The following is a 17,094-nucleotide window of genomic DNA, read 5'->3' as shown; positions in this document are numbered from 1 at the left end:
AAAGAGAGAGAGATGGATGGAACGAAAGAGAGAGAGATGGATGGAACGAAAGAGAGAGAGATAGAATGAGAGAGAGATGGAAGGAAAGAAAGAGAGAGAGATAGAATGAGAGAGATGGAAGGAAAGAAAGAGAGAGAGAAAGAAAGAGAGAGAGATGGAAGGAAAGAAAGAGAGAGAGATGGATGGAACGAATGAGAGAGAGATGGAAGGAAAGAAAGAGAGAGATAGAAGGAGAGAGAGATAGAGATAGAAGGAACGGGAGAGATATAATCAAAGAGAGAGAGATTTAAATAGAGAGAGAGAGAGAGGGAGTACAATCAATCATCGGCGATCATCTACTATTGGAGGGTCAAAAACTAAAAACACCCACACTTCCTTCGCCTCCTTCCTCGATTTTAAGTATATATACAAAAGTTTCGATTATGCATGTATATTTAACAGCGAAGAAATTACACGAGAAGAGCTCCCGAACCATGCAACGTCATCGTCTTCTCTATTCTTCTTTCGCCTCCGCGGCCGGCAGGAAGCCTACTTTCTCGGACTCGTGCTCAATCTGCGGGGATCCGAGATTCGGATCATCATGAGGAATCGACGGCTGAGAGGCAGTGTTTGGTTCTTCCGGGCACTTACTCTCTTGTTCTTCGGAGACGCCCCGGCAACGGGGGAGATGGCAGCGCCGCTACCACCACCAAACCTACGGATTTGCTCTCGTACGAACCTCTCGTAGATGAAGGAAGCTCCGCGGAACTGGGGGAGAACGAGCCACGCCACCAAAGCCACTTTCATCTGATACCATATCGGAATCCTTCTCGGAAGGAAGAACAAATTAATAATAATTATAAAAAGAGCACATTAATCTGGATAATCATGAAGCAGGAGTATGAGAAGCGGGTGAGAAATGGGTACCAGCATAGAACGGGCTCCGCCACCATCTCCACCAGCGTAAGGAAGGAGTAGAGGATCCAGTAGGCAAGCCACTGCTCATCGTCTACCTTGGATGGGCTCTCAATTGCCCTGATAGAGGCGTACCTGGAATTCACCAGTCGCATGGAAGATGAGCAAGAAGCTAGAGGAAACGAAAACCATATCGAAGAAGAAAGAACAAGAATCCATAGTAAGATTGAAGAATAGAAGAGCTCTTCTCGAATAATCTACAAGAAAATTATCAGAAATAATAATAAGAAGAGTCTAGATCTTGACGAAGAATATAGGAAAAAGCAAGCAGAAGGAGGAGGGTAAGAATAATACAATGGATAAAGCAGAGTAATACTCGGCCTGCAAGAAAGAGAAAAAGAAACAGAGTTAAAAACATGTCAATTTACATGAAGAACAGGGAATGAAACATAAGAGTACCCGGCGATGGAGTGGAGATGTGTAAGGAAAGTCCAGAGCTGGCCCATCTTCTTCTTCCAATCTTCTTCCTTTTCTTCTTCTCAGGCTTAGTGAGAGTAGTTCTCTTCAGGATATATAGGAGACGCAAGGAGGACACGTGGCGCTTAGAGGAGGTATCAAACCTGTCGTGTCACTGTCGTGGCCTTCCTCGATTTGCCACGTGTAGCTATTCAGCAATTTTAATAACGTGGTCGGCCATGATTTACAGAGATCCACCGCCAGCTTAAATAGAAATACAACAAATAAGAGATTCATAACCCAACAAGAAGATAAAACAAATGCTAAGATAAAAAAATGCACAGAACAAACAATTTAAAAACATATAAAGAAAACAATTAAATAGAAAAAGGAAACAGACCTATAATAGGATGATTCTTTGAATCAATGAATGGATGATCAACGGTATAAAGGTATGTCGTCTAACTACTGAAAAAATTAACCAATGGGCCGGGCATGGAAGATAAGAAAAAACAAAAAACTACCCAAAGATGTACAAAAAGATAAGAAAAGAAGATGAAAACAAATACACAGAACCAACCATCAAAAACATATAAAGAAAAGAAACAAATTTAAGAGAGAAGGAAACAGAACTACAATGAGATGATTCTTTGAGCCGACAAATGATCAACGGTATTAAGGTATGTCGTCTTACTACACAGAAAATTAACCAATGGGCAAAGAATGAAAGAAAAGAAATCAAAAAAAAAAAAGACAAGCCAAAGATGTACAAAAAGAAAAGAAAAGAAGATGAAAACAAATACACGGAACCAAAATCAAAAACATATAAAGAAAAGAAACAAATTTAAGAGAAAGAAGGAAACAGAACTACAAGGAGATGATTGTTTGAATCGACGAATGATCAACGGTATCATGGTACGTCGCCTTACTACAGAAGAAATTAACCAACGGGCAAGGAATGGGGGGGCCACAACAGTGTAAAAAGGAAATTAGATCGACCAGAATAGAAACGCGGCATTACCCTTTGGTGGTGAGTCTGACCAAGTCCGCGTATATTATTACTCCGAGCAGGTGCGAGGGAACTAATTGCCCTGCAACATCATGGGACCGCCAGCTCGACTAAACATAAAGAACGAATTACTCTCACTCTTCTTCCGCTCAGTCTCTCTCTATCTCTGAGTCGCTCTCGCAGGCTGTCACCTTTTTCTTATTCTTCTTCAGAAACGACTACGTGGGCCCTTTTCCATAACGCCGCTCCCCCGCCACCGGCGGAATTGGTCGGTTCTCTCCATTTATCCCAACCTCGGCCCCGCTCTCCTCTCTCAAGTCCTCTCCTTCTCGTCTCCTCTCGCATGTTCTCTCCGCCATGTCTCCGACGACGGCCCAACTCCAACACGCTCTCCTCTTCTCTCCCCGCCGCCTGCCCCGCCGGGAGAGCGGCGGAGCGCCGCTACAACGGCTACTTTCTTTAAGAAGACCCGCCGGTTTAGCCATCAGAGCCGCCGCCGGCGTGGAGACGATCAACGGGAAGAAGATCAACGGAGGGGGAGGACTCGACCAGGCGGCGCTCAGACCCGGCGGCATGTTCATAGAAGGCTGGCTCGTCTACCGGCAGACCTTCGCGATCAGATCCTACGAGATCGGCCCGGACAAGACGGCCACCATGGAGAGCATCATGAATCTTCTGCAGGCGCTACTCGTCTTTCCTCTTCCTTCTCTCCCGACCCGATCCGGCTCTTCTCTACTGATCTGGGTCCGTCGTTCGGTTCGTAGCAGGAGACGGCGCTGAACCACGTCTCGAGCTCCGGGCTCGCCGGCGATGGCTTCGGGGCGACTCGCGAGATGAGCCTGCGGAAGCTCATCTGGGTCGTCACCCGAGTCCACGTTCAAGTCGAGAAGTACAGCAGCTGGTGAGAGAGCTGAACTCGGTGTTTTTTGGCACAGTGCAGGCGGGTTTTTACTTAGCGTCTTGTTCAGGGGAGACGTGGTGGAGATCGACACCTGGGTCGACGCCGCGGGGAAGAACGGGATGAAACGGGACTGGATCATCAGGGACTACTCCACCGGGGTCACCATCGCCAGAGCCACCAGGTTCGCTGTAATCATGATCATCATCGTCTTATCATATCGTTGCGATGATGGTGTTGGTTTCGCGCAGCACTTGGGTGATAATGAACAGAGAAACCCGGCACCTGGCGAAGCTGCCGGAGCCGGTCAGGGAGGAAGTGAGCCCGTTCTATCTGCGGCGGGCGGCGATCCCCGGCGGGGGAGACGCGGCGAGGATCGAGAAGCTGGACGATCGAACGGCCCAGAACATCCGATCGGGGCTCGCGGTCTGCTCCTCTTTCCTCCTCGTTCTTGATCTCGAGAGCGGGGAGAAGAACTAAGTATGTTTTTTGCAGCCGAGGTGGGGGGACATGGACGCGAACCAGCACGTGAACAACGTCAAGTATATAAGCTGGATTTTGGAGGTGAGATTGGGGGGGTGTGGGCGAGTTTTTGTTTTCGAGTCGCGGGGTGTTCTGAGATTCCTGGGATCGCAGAGCGTGCCTGGGCCAGTGCTGGAGGCCCACCGGCTCGCCAGCATAACGCTGGAGTACCGCAGAGAGTGCCGGCTGTCGCACGCGCTCGAGTCTCTCACCAGCGTTGCGCCGCCGTGCGGGGCGGCGGGGGCGGGCGGCGCCGCCGGGGGCTTGTCCACCGTCCACCTACTCCGCTTGCAGGAAGACAAGGCGGAGATCGTCCGCGCGAGGGCCGAATGGAGGAGGAAAACGTAGAAGATCGCACTTCCGTTGTTTTTTTTTATAAAAAATCTACGTAGTTTCTGGTGATGGGCCGGTGTGGTTTGTGAAGGAATGGGATGGAGTGGACAGATCAGCAGTCGAGTATGCGTGGGCTGCTTGGCTGGCTCGAAGAGCTGTTCCCGCGAATCCAGCGAGGCGAGAGTAATACTAGTCCGTAGACGCACGAAAAGAGAGAGAGAGAGAGAGAGAGAGAGAGAGAGAGAGAGAGAGAGAGAGAGAGAGAGAGAGAGAGAGAGAGAGAGAGAGAGAGAGAGAGAGAGAAAGTGAGAGAGAGAGAGAGAGACAAAGCGAGAAAGAGAGAAGGTACAGAGAGAGAAAACGAGACAGAAAGATAGTAACAAGAGAGTGAGAAAGAGAGGGAGATCTAGACAAAGAGTGATAGAAACAGAGCGCGCAGAAGAGTGTGTGAGATAGATCAATAGAGAGAAAGCAAGAATGTGTGTGTGAGAGAGAGAAATCAACAGAAAGAGAAATAGATCAACAGGGAGACAAAGAAAGAGAGAGAGAGAGAAATTAACAGAGAGAAAGAGAGATAGATCAACAGAGAGAAAGAGAGATAGATCATTAGAGAGGCAAAGAAAGAGAGAGAGAGAGCGCGTAGGAAAGAGAGACCGGCAGAGAAAAATATCAACAGATAGAAAGAAAGAAGGATCAACAGAGAGAAAGAGAGAATGAGAGAGAGATCAACAGAGCGAGGGAGAAAGAGAGAGAGCTAAAGAGCAACAGAGAGACAGAGAGAAAGAGAGATCAACATAGACAGAGATCAACAGAGAGAAAGATAGAGAGAGAGCAACAGAGAGATAAAGAAAGAAAGAATGAGAGAGAGCAACAGAGAGAAAAGCAAGCGAGAGAGAGAGAGAGAGCAACAGAGACAGAGGGACAAAGAAAGAAAGAGAGAGAGAGAGATAGAGCAACAGAGACAGACAGAGAGATCAGCAGAGAGACAGAGAAAGAGATACATAGAGAAACAGAGATATATATATATAGAGAGAGAGAGAGACAGAGCAAAAGAGAGATATATAGAGAAACAGAGAGACAGAGAGACAGAGCAAGAGAGAGATATATATAGAAACAGAGAGAGAGAGAGACAGAGCAAAAGAGAGAGAGATATATATAGAGAGAAACAGAGAGAGAGATATATATATATAGAGAGAGAAACAGAGAGAGAGACAGAGCAAAAGAGAGAGATATATAGAGAAACAGAGAGAGAGAGAGAGAGAGAGAGAGAGAGAGAGAGAGACAGAGCAAAAGAGAGAGAGCAACAGAGAGAAAGAGAGAGCAACAGTCAGAGAGAGAGAGAGAGATCAAAAGACAGAGAGAGCAATAGAGAGAAAGAGAGAGCAACAGTCAGAAAGAGAGAGAGAGATCAAAAGATAGAGAGAGAGAGAGAGAAAACAACAGACAGAGCCAGAAAGAGAGTGAGACGAACAGAGGGAGATCTATAAAAACGCGATAGAAACAAGGAGCGCGAAAAAGAAAAAGAGAACGGTCATCGCCAGTCGCCACCGCTCCTGGAATTGATGCCTCGAACAGCGACAAATCTATAAAGGATATAACTAGAACAGGACGGATAGCGACCGCCCAGACATCCCCGCGACTGAAAAATTTACTCCTCGAACAGCGACAACTCTCCAAGAACCTCACTTCCCACTGGCCCTGTCGCCCTGATAGTGAGCCCCCCACCGTCGGCTGTCGGTGGCGCTGGCTCTCTCCGCCATTAGAAACCAGCCATGGCTTTAATCACGATCAATCACGTTGAAATCACATCCCCACCCGAACGATCAAATCACATCACGGCGCAGGCGTTCGGGTTATCATCGCTGAAGATCTGCGGCGGATATGCGTACTCCGTCGGGTACCGCTGACTGAACTGTTGAAAAGGGTTGACGGAAACCTCGCCGGCGTCCCTCTTCTCCGTCCCGCCGTCGTCCTTCTTCTTCGCTTCCTCGCTCTTCTCCGACTCCGCCTTCACCACCACCGCGTGCTTCCCCGTCCGCTTGTAAACGTGCTCCAGCAACTTCCCCGGCTCGAACGTGCCCTTCACCTTGACCAGCGACTTCTTCACGTCCGTCTCCGCCGCTTCCACGCCTGCAACCCCGACACCCCCCCCGTTAATCTGCCCCTCCGGAGCAGCACACCGCGGGCAAATCCTCACCTTTCATTCTCAGAATTCTCCGCTTGATCTCCAAGGAGCAAGCCTCGCAGTGCATCTGCACCTTCAACACCACCGATACAGCCTGCGGCTTCCCCTGAGATTATCGAACCAGCGGCCGGGTCAGAGACTAAACGAAGAGGAGAGAAGAGGGGAAATTAGGGCAGACGTCATCCTTCTTCTCCGCGGTGGAGGGTTTTTCTTTGTCTTCCTTCTCTGGCTTGGGAAGAGGGCTGAGAAGCTCCGCCTTCCTCCCGCTCTTTCGCTGAACTCTGTCGACCACCATTAGAGGGTGGGCCGCGCCCTTCACCACCACCTTGTGGGCGTGGCAGTCCGTCTTCACCTCTTCAACTCCTGCGACGATTCTCGTTTCGATTGAAGATTTTGGGGGGGGGGGGCCTTTTTGGTGTTAAGTTTTACCTTGAATGCCTTTGAGAGCGCGTCTGACGCTGCGCGCGCAACCCTCGCAGTGCATGTAGACGCGCATTACGATCTCGTCGGGGTCCTTCTTCTCGCCTGGTTCTCCTTCCTTCCTCTTCCCCTCTCCTTCTGCTTGCTTCTTCTTGTCCTTGTCTTTGTCTTTGTCCTTGTCCTCCTCTTTCTTCTTCGCGACTTCCCCTTCCTCTTTCCTCTTCTCCCCTCTTTCCCCGCCCTCCTCCGCCTTCTTCTCCCCCGCCTGCAACCCAGCCAAACCCCCATCAATCTTACAACAAGATGGAGAGATAGAGAGAGCAACAGAGAGAGAGAGAGAGACCAACAAAGGTAGCGAGAGAGAGAGAAAGACCAACCCAGATAGCGAGAGAGAGAAAAAGACCAACCCAGAGAGAGAGAGAGAGAGAAAAAAAAAAGACCAACCCAGAGAGAGAGAGAGAGAGAGAGACCAACTCAGAGATAGAGAGAAAGACCAACCCAGAGAGAGAGAGAGAGAGAGAGAGAGAGAGAGAGAGAAAAAAAGACCAACCCAGAGAGAGAGAGAGAGAGAGAGAGAGACCAACTCAGAGATAGAGAGAAAGACCAACCCGGAGAGAGAGAGAGAAAGAGCAACACAGAGACAGAGGGAGAGGAAGAACAACAGAGAGATAAAGAGCAACACAGAGAGAACGAGGAAGAGCAACACAGAGAGAGAGAGAGAGAGAGAAAGAGGAAGAGCAACACAGAGAGAGAGAGAAAGAGGAAGAGCAACACAGAGAGAGAGAGAGAGGAAGAGCAACACAGAGAGAGAGAGAGAGAGGGAGAGAAAAACAGAGAGAGAGAGAGAAAGAGGAAGAGAAAGACAGAGAGAGAGAGAGAGGATGAGCAACACAGAGAGAGAGAGAAAGAGGAAGAGCAACACAGAGAGAGAGAGAAAGAGGAAGAGCAACACAGAGAGAGAGAGAGAGGAAGAGCAACAGAGAGAGAGAGAGAGAGGAAAAAGCAACACAGAGAGAGAGAGAGAAAGAGGAAGAGAAACACAGAGAAAGAGAGGAAGAGCAATAGAGAGAGAAAGAGAAACAGAGAGAGAGAGAGAGACGAAGAGCAACACAGAGTAAGAGAGGGAGGAGAGAGAGAGAGATAGAGCGAGAGAGAGAAGAGAGAGGGAGATACCTCGCCCATGGAAAGCAATCTGAAGGAAGACGAGAGGGTTGGCAAAAACCCGAGGAGCTCCGCTCTGTATTTCAGAAGGGAGGAAGAGGAAGGGTCTGACATCGCCGCACGTGCGAGGATCTCTGTTAGCACGCTAGAATACGTTTTCCAGGTGTGCCTCGCGTTCTGCTGCACCTCAGGAGTTGAATAACACCGCCCACCCGCCCCAGCTTGTCAAACAGTCGACCCTTATACTCTCTTAGACTCCTCCGCTGTTTATTGACCTCCGCAGGACTACCACAACTACTTCCTCTCTCTTACCTGGAACTCCCACTACCGGTCAACGTTTAGAATATCTTGGGAATTGTTCCGAGATAATGGGCCGTAGAATCAGGCCCATTTCGTCTGTTGACTTGGCCCACTTCGCGCGCGAATCTCGAGCGGGAGGATTCTTAAAATCGATTCGGGGCCCCTACTCGCCTAGACAGCAGGTCTAAAGGCGAAGGGGAGGATATGGTCACCGCGGAGGACTGTACCCTAGGCGAGGATCGCATCGAATCTCGCGGCCGTGGCGATCCCCACCGTCGGATCAATAGGGCCGCGGCGCACGAGCGCGTCGCACGTGCGGAAGGATTTTCTGGGTTTTTTCGACGGTTTTTAAGGGACATTTGCAAAACAAACGTACACGCAGACTCCCTCTCTCTCTCTCGAGAATGGCGACGACCGCGCGGGGAAGTGCAATTTCTTGATTCTTCGCGAGAGGATGCGGGGAAGGCGGGGGATTGAGGAAGTGGTCAGAGGTCGCCGTGGAAGTTGATGAAGTGCTGATGAAGCGTGATGGGTGATTTGTAGCAGCGATTTCGACGGAGAACCGTCGATCGTGAAATGGATGGGGTGGCTATGTTGAGGCAGCTTATTGGGCAGATTCAAGGGCTTTGTGAGCTTTATGGTTTCCCACCTCCTCAGCCGTTGATGGAGCCGCGCGGCGGCGAGAGGCAAGATTGCATTTTAATTTTGTTCATAGTCTGGGTTGCTTTTTTTCTGTTTTTTCTTGTAGAAATTTAGCTTCTGTTTGGTTGTTTCTTGGCGCGTCGTTTCGTGGGGTCACTGCTTTCTGTTTGATTATTCGTTCTTTGCGACGCTCGAATAGGCGAAGGCTTGAAAAAACTGTTCTTGTTTATCTTATCCGCGGAGAAATCTCGGCCTTTGCCTCTTTTCGCTGCGTTATCTTTTCACCGGACTGAAATCTAATTCGTGAAAGCTCAATGCAGCGTTTCCCACTTGTCATTTTGTTTGCGTTTTTGCGTGTTAGGGTTTACTATAATGAGGCGGTGATCGTCCCCTTTTGTTTTTGAGTCTAGGATGCCGTTGGAGACCCTAGGCATATATAGCGCGTATAATTCTTGTAGAAATGCACATCACCTTTTGTTCTTGTGGAATCAACTGTTCGCAAGACTCCAAAAGTTATTGGATAACTCAACGGGACTGTACCATTGAACTAGATAAAACAATGGGATGGTCTTGCTGAGTTTTTAGTTTTCCATTTGCACAGTACAGTCCATTTCATTATTTGAATTGATTTTTGGAATGACAATACATTTAAAATCATTGACAATACAGTTCATAAACTGGCAAAAGTGTCCCACCATGCACGCAATATGTGGTCTAGAGTAATTGAGATATATAAGCCTACCAAGAAACCTTTGATATCGATCCTTATTTACTGGAACGGACTCTTCACACAATTCTTGCATCTAATTCGGGTCAATGGGGTGTGATGCTAGCTTACAGTCACTCATTCCCGCCTCTGTTAAGACATTCAGCGTGTGATTTCTCAGTGAAATAGATATTACTGTCGCAGAGTAGGCAATTTCAATTCCCAGAAAGTATGTATCAAGCCGAGGGCTTTAATTTCAAAGCCCAGGGAAAATCTCTGACTCGGGGTTTGAACTTCTCCATCATCATTCCCAGTAATGATGATACCGTCTACTTATAAATGCAGAACGTAACCTTCCCCCTGCAGCAAGTTTTAATGAATAAATTATGATCCCATTGCTGGGCTGATGAGCCATTTTGTGATTGGCCAGCTATGGTCATCATCCTGCATCATCATCTGAAATTGGTGCTCAGATTGACCAAGACATTCCTCTGATTGATTCTGTGTAAGGAACACCGGAGAAGCCTGGTATTTTGCTTTGAGTCAATCATTGAATTCCTTGTCCCTTCAATCGCTGGTGGAGTTATTATGTCCCTGGCTTATGCAGGCTCCCACCTCAAATGTAGGGATGGTATTGTAGTGTCCATTGCCTGCCCACTTTGGGCTCCCCTTTGAGAAATCCATTTCCCACTCATTTAATGTAACATCATATGAGATCAACAATTTTGCCCTTTTTCGGTAGGCATATAGATGACAAACACACACTTAATGGCTCTTGGACTGAGTTTGCCAATGAGATTTATACGTGTACAAATGCATTACATCCTAATGTCCTGTGTTTCTAGACGTTCTTTACACTGGATACGTTTTTTTACAAGGAAAGCCGGAGTTCAAAAAAGAGGAAAGCCAACCAGAACACACATGCGAGTGGTAGCACGTGTTAACCAGTTTAAATGAGAAGGCAACCTGCCTGGAAGAGGCATTGCACATTTTCTTGGAAGTCTTCCAGAATCAAGAGGGAGTGGCGGAGCGCCAGAGGCCAGAGCAGCAGAGGGCCATCCATGGCCGGAGGAAACTAGTCATCGAGGGCAGTCCATATTCTATCTTTCACTTCATCTACTTTAGATTCATAATACGTATTCATCTGTATATTTGGGTATTTGGGACTGATTTGGATATTGAGTTGGATCATGATTTTTGGTTAATTCTTGGGATAAAAGCTTGGTGTATCAGTTTCAGACCCATTCCCAATTGAGCATCAAGGAAATGCTTTAAGATAAGATTTAATGGACACTCATATCCAACGATCTTAGAAGGGACCCAATTTATAAAGTGCACTGCTGTCAATAATGCTTACCCCATAGGTACTGAGGCATATCTTGATGAAGAGTTCTAGTAGTGTCCACAACATGTCGGATCTTTCTCGCAGCTACACCATTTTGTTGTGGGCTTTTAACGCATGATTACTTGTAGCTTTGGGCCAGACAAGGAATAACAATGGTGCACCTGAATTCGGAAGAGGCTTTTTGGGGCTCAATCCAAAATTTCAGGTGTAGAAGAAAGGAAGAAGGCGGCCAGGTACTGGTGGCACTTTGGGCCATATGGTTGCATAGGAATGAAGTGCTGTTCAAGGGAAGGACAGCTTCTCCCGATGGGCCTATCCACGAGTTGGAGAGACTTAAAGCAGCATGGTTTCCTCAGGCCATGGATGGAGAGAGGAGTGTTTGAACATGTATGGATAGGCCGAGATTGACCAGTAAGGCTCTACTGGCAGGGTCACCAACTTGTTGGGTGACCATCCCTTTTAATGTTTCAAAGAAAAAATTGCTCCCAAGTCAATGACCCAATCTGACAATATGTCTAAGTGCTGTATGTAGAAGGAAGTAATGTACTTATAAATGAAGGACATGGAAGTGCTTGGTTTGTTGACTTAGGTCTTCAGTGTGTCCATCTCTTCTTTCAATCTGAGGAAATCAGTAATCGATATTTATGGGCCATTAACTGCACCAGTGGGTTGTTACATTGTTGTATGACTCCTGAGTAATTACATGCGATTGGCTTTGGTGATGTGGTCGACCATGTTGTTGAAGAGCCTCATTAAAGAGTCTCACACGTGGGGGGGCTCACTTATTGAAAGGTCTCACGTGGGAGGTCACTTAAGACTCTCCCACGTGGGAGAATGTAAAGGGGGGCTATTTAAAGCCCCCCAAACCCTAGCCGCTATCAGTTGAATGTTCCTTTCTTTTTTATTCCTTCTCTCTCTCTCTTCAAAGGCGCCGCCCCTAGGGCTGGAGCTCTCCTTGCTCGCTGAGGCCCTCCTGCAGGGTGGTTTCTTCTCTGGAAGTGTTTCTTTAACATGGTATCAGAGCACTGGTGGTGAAGACTCACCTCTGCGATCTCTGGAAGTGCTGTTTCCTTGAGATAGATCTCTCAAGAACTCTGCTGGTGGTCTTCTCAGCAAGCTTCTGCACTGATCTGCTCGAAGCCAGTCTGTGCAGTTATCTGGAGTGCACTTCCAAGCTTTCTGCATCAGTCCTAACCCTAGAAGGGTTGTTCTACTGGTCTGTTTCCATTTCTTTCTGTCAAGTAAAGGTTGTTTCTCAAGCATGGCGAGTCATGGAGATGGAAGCTCGACCCAGGGAGCCCCTGAGTCGACTCAGGATGTTTCTGGAGGAAGAGTTGAAGAAGGCAGTGGCTCCAGTGCAGAGACTGGGAGGACTACGATTGTATTTCCTCCGGCAGAAGTGAAGTTCGACGGTGGAAATATGTTTGAATGGTCGAAGATGGTAACTCTCACAGTGTATGGCTGTTTTCTGGGGGATCACCTGACTGATCCTCCCAGGAACCCAGCAGATCCTGACTTCAAAAGATGGAAGGCAGAGGAGTCACTAATTCTGGGGTGGATGCTGAGGTCGATGACCCCAGAAATGAGGAGAGACTTCCTCTATTGTGAGACTGTAAGAGAACTCTGGGATGAGATCCAGAGGTATATTGCGGAGCAATCGCACGACTGGCGCATTTACGAACTGAGGGTCCAGGAGTCTATGGCGCGTCAAGGGGGGGAGAATATTCGACAGTACTCCTCCAGATTGAAGGCGATCTGGAGAGAGATGGATCACTTGTGGCCTACACAAAATCCTCAGTCAGTGGAACGTCAATATATCCTGAAACAACGGATATTCACATTTCTTTTGGGACTGAACTCAGTTTATGAATCAGTGAGGAGTCAACTCTTTCACCGAGAGAAACTCCCGTCACTGGAAGAGGCCATTGGAGCCATCCTGCAGGCCGAATCCAGACTTGGGGTTACCTCCGAATCTCAGGCTCCGCATTCCGCTGCACTGCTTACGAAGAAGCCCGAGAGTCGGGGGAATTCTGCTGGGACAGCACGGCCACAGCAGTCAGCTGGGACTGAAGGAGAGGACAACCGAGATGCTCTTGTCTGCAGCTACTGTAAGAAGCGCCGGCACACTAAGGAGAATTGTTGGAAACTTGCGTGGAAAAATCAGAACGCCGGGAAGAAAGCTTTGGTTGCCTCGTCCTCATCTCAGCCGCCCGCATCTGGTGGGACTGTGCCAAGCCCAGAAGTGGATGAAGTTCAGCAGAAATTGAGTACCGCGTCACTTGTTCAGTCAGGTAATCCTTCCTCTCTAGAATGGGTTGCTGATACAGGGGCAACCGACCACATGACATCGGAAGGATCTCTGTTCACCGGTTACGTGCGGACAGAGGGACCTCACCGGGTGCAGACAGCTGGGGGAGGGTCATTACCTGTCACTGGAATTGGTGATGTGACGGTTGACCCCCTTGGAACGTTGCAGAAGGTCCTGCACGTTAAAGATCTCAAAGCAAACCTAATATCCTTACAGAAATTAGTAGACGACTACAAGTGGAGATTCATCCTTGACAGTGACGATTGTTTCTTGTGTGACAAGGTTTCCGGGAGGAGGATTTCATCCTTTAGACGAGAAGGTGGACTGCTCCTCCTCGAGGCCTCTCCACGGAAGTGCTGGGTGGCGGAAAGGAAGGGCACCGGGGAAGAAAGGCTGCTGTTGCTACACCGACGGATGGGCCACCCTCCTTTTGACCTGCTGAAAAGCAGTTATCCATCTTTATTTCGTAATCTTTCGGATGATAAACCTTTTTGTGAGGCCTGTCACTTGGCCAAACACCGACGATCGAGTTTTAAGTCTGTTGAAGATCGTTGTTTGTTACCGTTTCAATGTATCCACAGTGATGTGTGGGGCCCGTGCCCAACGACGAGCCTCACTGGGTGTCGTTGGTTTGTGATTTTTGTCGACGATTGTACGAGGACAATGTGGACGTATTTACTCAAGTCGAAGTCGGAAGTTCCGGAGGTCATTATCCAGTTCTGCCGGTTGATCAAGAATCAGTTTGGAAGGACGATACAACGGTTCAGAAGCGACAACGGGACTGAGTTTTTTAACAGCACTGTTGGCTCCTATTTCTCAGATCATGGGATCGTTCATGAGTCATCTTGCGTGAATACTCCACAGCAGAACGGCCTGGCAGAGCGCCGTCTGGGATACACTTTAGCCACGACACGGTCCCTATTGATTCAGGCAAGTCTGCCGAATAGCTTCTGGGGGGAGGCAGTACTCACCGCCACGCACTTGATCAATCGACTCCCAATGAAGGTGATCGGGTACCAATCTCCATTGGGGATGCTGAGCGCTCACTTCCCGGAAATAAAATTTTTCTCGGGCCTGCCAGCTAGAGTCTTCGGCTGCACAGCCTTTGTACACCAGTCTGCCGGAAAGTTGGACCCACGAGCTCTGAAGTGCGTGTTTGTGGGGTATTCGGGTACCCAGAAAGGGTACCGGTGCTTTCATCCAGCCTCCCGCAGGATCTATGTGTCTGCAGACGTAACATTCAATGAAGCCGAGTTCATTTATCAAGCCGAAACTTCCCCGAAGACAGCTGCAGTTGGTGACACATTTACTGAACTACACTTTCTATCACTTCCCAGGGTGCAAGTTGGAAGGACTGAGGGAGGACTGACTGATGACACAGCAGACCAGCACGCGGCCACTGATGAAGATGATCTGGCAGATTCGGGAACGCCGAGACAGGAGGAGGAAGTGGAGGAAGTGGTGTCCGCTGAGGTGGAGGAATCCACAGAGGGGGTGAATGGCTCACCGGAAGAAGAGGTGGCAACCTCAGAGACCTTGCCGGACGCCCCCGAAGATGACCTGGGGTGGCCTATTGCACTCCGCAAAGGCGTGAGATCGTGCAGATCGACAGTGAGATACCCGATTGGACAGTTTGTGAAATATGAGCGATTGGGGACAAACTACAGGAGTTTCCTCACTACACTCGGTGAGGTTGTGGTGCCCACTCGCGTCGAGGAAGCACTTCAAGATCCCGGGTGGAGAGCCGCAATGGACGAGGAGTTGGCAGCCTTGGAAAAGAATGGCACGTGGGAGCTCTTACCCCTTCCGAAAGGCAAGCGGGTAGTTGGCTGTAAGTGGGTGTACACTCCGAAGTTCAATGGGAGCGGGGAACTGGAAAGGTTGAAAGCAAGACTTGTCGCCAAAGGCTACACTCAGACACAAGGTGTTGATTACGAGGAGACATTCGCCCCAGTGGCGAAGTTCAATACAGTCCGGGTGCTCATTGCGGCAGCTGCGAAGTGCAACTGGGAAATCTTGCAATTTGATGTAAAGAACGCATTTCTCCACGGAGAATTAGAGGAAGAGGTCTACATGCAACCCCCCCCAGGGTATCCGCAGCCCGGACGAGGCAACCTGGTCTGCAGGCTGAAGAAGGCTCTTTACGGACTTAAACAGTCCCCGAGAGCCTGGTTTGGAAGGTTTACGGGGACCATGCTAAGACTGAAGTATCACCAGGCTCGCGGGGATCACACCGTGTTCATCAAGCATGGCTCAGAAGGGCGGATCACAATTCTGCTAGTGTATGTGGATGATATCCTCATCACGGGGAGTGACTCGGACGAAATTCAGCAGCTGAGCAATGCACTGACAGGTCAGTTTGAAATGAAGAAGCTGGGGAAGATCAAATACTTCCTGGGCATTGAAGTGGCCCACTCGAGTGCGGGGATCTCGCTCAGTCAACACAAGTACACCATGGATTTGCTCAAGGAGACAGGACAGTTGGGATGCAAGCCTGCAGCAACTCCATTGGATCCCAATGTGAAGATTGGGAGAGGGGATGATGGGGCAGCAGTGGATAAAAGGTCCTATCAGAGACTGATAGGAAAGTTGATCTACCTCAACCACACACGACCAGACATCTCCTTTGCGGTGAGTTTATTGAGTCAGTTTATGAGTGAACCGTATGAGGTTCACCAGCAAGCGGCATACAGAATCTTGGCATACTTGAAGTCGACAGTTGGGCAAGGTCTCTTGTTTACCCGTGAAGGTGGAATGAAACTTGAAGCATACACAGATGCAGACTGGGCGGGTTCCGTGATTGATCGCAGGTCCACGTCGGGCTACTGCACCTTCTTGGGTGGCAGTTTAATAACGTGGAGAAGCAAGAAGCAGAAGGAGGTATCTCTTTCGAGTGCAGAGGCGGAGTTGCGCGCCCTGAAGCGTGGTGTTTCTGAATGCCGGTGGCTGAAGCACCTACTGGAAGATCTCAGTTTGTACGATGGGAGCGGAACCACTCTCTATTGCGATAATCAGTCTGCCCTTGCTATTGTCAAGAATCCGGTTCAGCACGACCGGACGAAGCACATGGCTCTGAATCGACACTATTTGACAGAGAATATTGCTAGGGGAGTGATCCACCCCAAGTTCATTCCATCAACAGAGCAAACGGCGGATATTTTCACAAAGGCGCTACCGGCACCGAGATTCCAGGCTCTGGTGTTCAAGCTCGGCATGGCCAACATCCACACCTAGCTTGCGGGGGGGTGTTGAAGAGCCTCATTAAAGAGTCTCACACGTGGGGGGGCTCACTTATTGAAAGGTCTCACGTGGGAGGTCACTTAAGACTCTCCCACGTGGGAGAATGTAAAGGGGGGCTATTTAAAGCCCCCCAAACCCTAGCCGCTATCAGTTGAATGTTCCTTTCTTTTTTTATTCCTTCTCTCTCTCTTCAAAGGCGCCGCCCCTAGGGCTGGAGCTCTCCTTGCTCGCTGAGGCCCTCCTGCAGGGTGGTTTCTTCTCTGGAAGTGTTTCTTTAACACATGTATATCCCAGAAAGTCTCTTTCTTGTGTCCTGTTCTCTTACGATGAGAACATACTATTGGTTTTCTGGACTGCCAAGTAGCCTTCACCCTCTGCAGCTTTTGGTCGCTCATTTTACTCAACTTGATCTTGGGTGCAGACGAATTCTTTACCTTGGTTACAGTGGTTCTCTTACAGCGGTGTTTGCCTCCACTGCCACTGCATTTCTCCCTGCATCTGGTGTGCTGTTTACTCGACTCTCTTCTTCGAGTATAATCTGGATAGTCTCCTCCAATCATGGAAACTTCTCCTGATTGAGGATTTGGCTCCACACTGCATCATACTGAGCTTTTAGTCCCATGAGGAATCTATAGTGTTGATCTTGCATATCATACTTTGACACATGAAGTTTGT

The 17,094-nt window shown here is 48.9% G+C and overlaps 3 protein-coding genes across 4 annotated transcripts; 1 reads left to right on the top strand and 2 right to left on the bottom strand.

The window, feature by feature from the left end:
- Positions 1–324: 324 nt before the first annotated feature.
- LOC144705179 (HVA22-like protein e) lies at positions 325–1,438 on the bottom strand. 2 transcript variants are annotated; one of them, XM_078577733.1, is made up of 5 exons: positions 1,354–1,438; positions 1,249–1,275; positions 907–1,029; positions 631–805; positions 325–553 (listed from the first exon to the last, which is right to left on the bottom strand). In XM_078577733.1, exons 1-5 carry the CDS (start codon positions 1,398–1,400, stop codon positions 494–496), a joined length of 432 nt encoding a protein of 143 aa, XP_078433859.1. In that variant the 5' UTR covers positions 1,401–1,438; the 3' UTR covers positions 325–493. The 2 variants fall into 2 exon arrangements, with proteins under 2 accessions (XP_078433859.1, XP_078433858.1); XM_078577732.1 differs by having other exon boundaries at positions 325–805.
- A 1,162-nt stretch (positions 1,439–2,600) lies between these two features.
- Positions 2,601–4,181, top strand: LOC144705178 (palmitoyl-acyl carrier protein thioesterase, chloroplastic-like). Its single transcript, XM_078577731.1, has 6 exons — positions 2,601–3,040; positions 3,127–3,260; positions 3,328–3,441; positions 3,509–3,683; positions 3,753–3,821; positions 3,894–4,181. The coding sequence occupies exons 1-6, from the start codon at positions 2,717–2,719 to the stop codon at positions 4,125–4,127; spliced, it is 1,050 nt and encodes a 349-aa protein (XP_078433857.1). The 5' UTR covers positions 2,601–2,716; the 3' UTR covers positions 4,128–4,181.
- Positions 4,182–5,570: 1,389 nt separating this feature from the next.
- On the bottom strand, positions 5,571–8,034 carry LOC144705177 (heavy metal-associated isoprenylated plant protein 8-like). The gene is made up of 5 exons (XM_078577730.1): positions 7,891–8,034; positions 6,727–6,982; positions 6,476–6,660; positions 6,310–6,403; positions 5,571–6,242 (listed from the first exon to the last, which is right to left on the bottom strand). Exons 1-5 carry the CDS (start codon positions 7,990–7,992, stop codon positions 5,941–5,943), a joined length of 939 nt encoding a protein of 312 aa, XP_078433856.1. The 5' UTR covers positions 7,993–8,034; the 3' UTR covers positions 5,571–5,940.
- Between the last annotated feature and the right edge of the window lie 9,060 nt (positions 8,035–17,094).

Source organism: Wolffia australiana, chromosome 7 (genome assembly GCF_029677425.1).
Source record: "Wolffia australiana isolate 7733 chromosome 7, ASM2967742v1".
Classification (NCBI taxonomy): Eukaryota; Viridiplantae; Streptophyta; class Magnoliopsida; order Alismatales; family Araceae; genus Wolffia; species Wolffia australiana.
The sequence above is the reverse complement of the archived record's forward strand: the minus strand, read 5'-3'. Positions and strand labels throughout refer to the sequence as shown.

What these genes read in the sequence shown, in the direction of transcription:
- LOC144705179 (XM_078577732.1), bottom strand. Translation starts at nt 1,400, where the DNA reads ATGGGCCAGCTCTGGACTTTCCTTACACATCTCCACTCCATCGCCGG. An exon ending in CATCTCCACTCCATCGCCGG is followed by an intron (nt 1,276 to 1,353) that starts GTACTCTTATGT and finishes TCTTTCTTGCAG; the next exon opens with GCCGAGTATTACTCTGCTTT. An exon ending in ATTACTCTGCTTTATCCATT is followed by an intron (nt 1,030 to 1,248) that starts GTATTATTCTTA and finishes GGTGAATTCCAG; the next exon opens with GTACGCCTCTATCAGGGCAA.
- LOC144705177 (XM_078577730.1), bottom strand. Translation starts at nt 7,992, where the DNA reads ATGTCAGACCCTTCCTCTTCCTCCCTTCTGAAATACAGAGCGGAGCTC. An exon ending in CGCTCTCAAAGGCATTCAAG is followed by an intron (nt 6,661 to 6,726) that starts GTAAAACTTAAC and finishes GAATCGTCGCAG; the next exon opens with GAGTTGAAGAGGTGAAGACG. An exon ending in CCGCGGAGAAGAAGGATGAC is followed by an intron (nt 6,404 to 6,475) that starts GTCTGCCCTAAT and finishes CGATAATCTCAG; the next exon opens with GGGAAGCCGCAGGCTGTATC.
- LOC144705178 (XM_078577731.1), top strand. Translation starts at nt 2,717, where the DNA reads ATGTCTCCGACGACGGCCCAACTCCAACACGCTCTCCTCTTCTCTCCC. An exon ending in GCATCATGAATCTTCTGCAG is followed by an intron (nt 3,041 to 3,126) that starts GCGCTACTCGTC and finishes GGTTCGTAGCAG; the next exon opens with GAGACGGCGCTGAACCACGT. An exon ending in ACATCCGATCGGGGCTCGCG is followed by an intron (nt 3,684 to 3,752) that starts GTCTGCTCCTCT and finishes TGTTTTTTGCAG; the next exon opens with CCGAGGTGGGGGGACATGGA.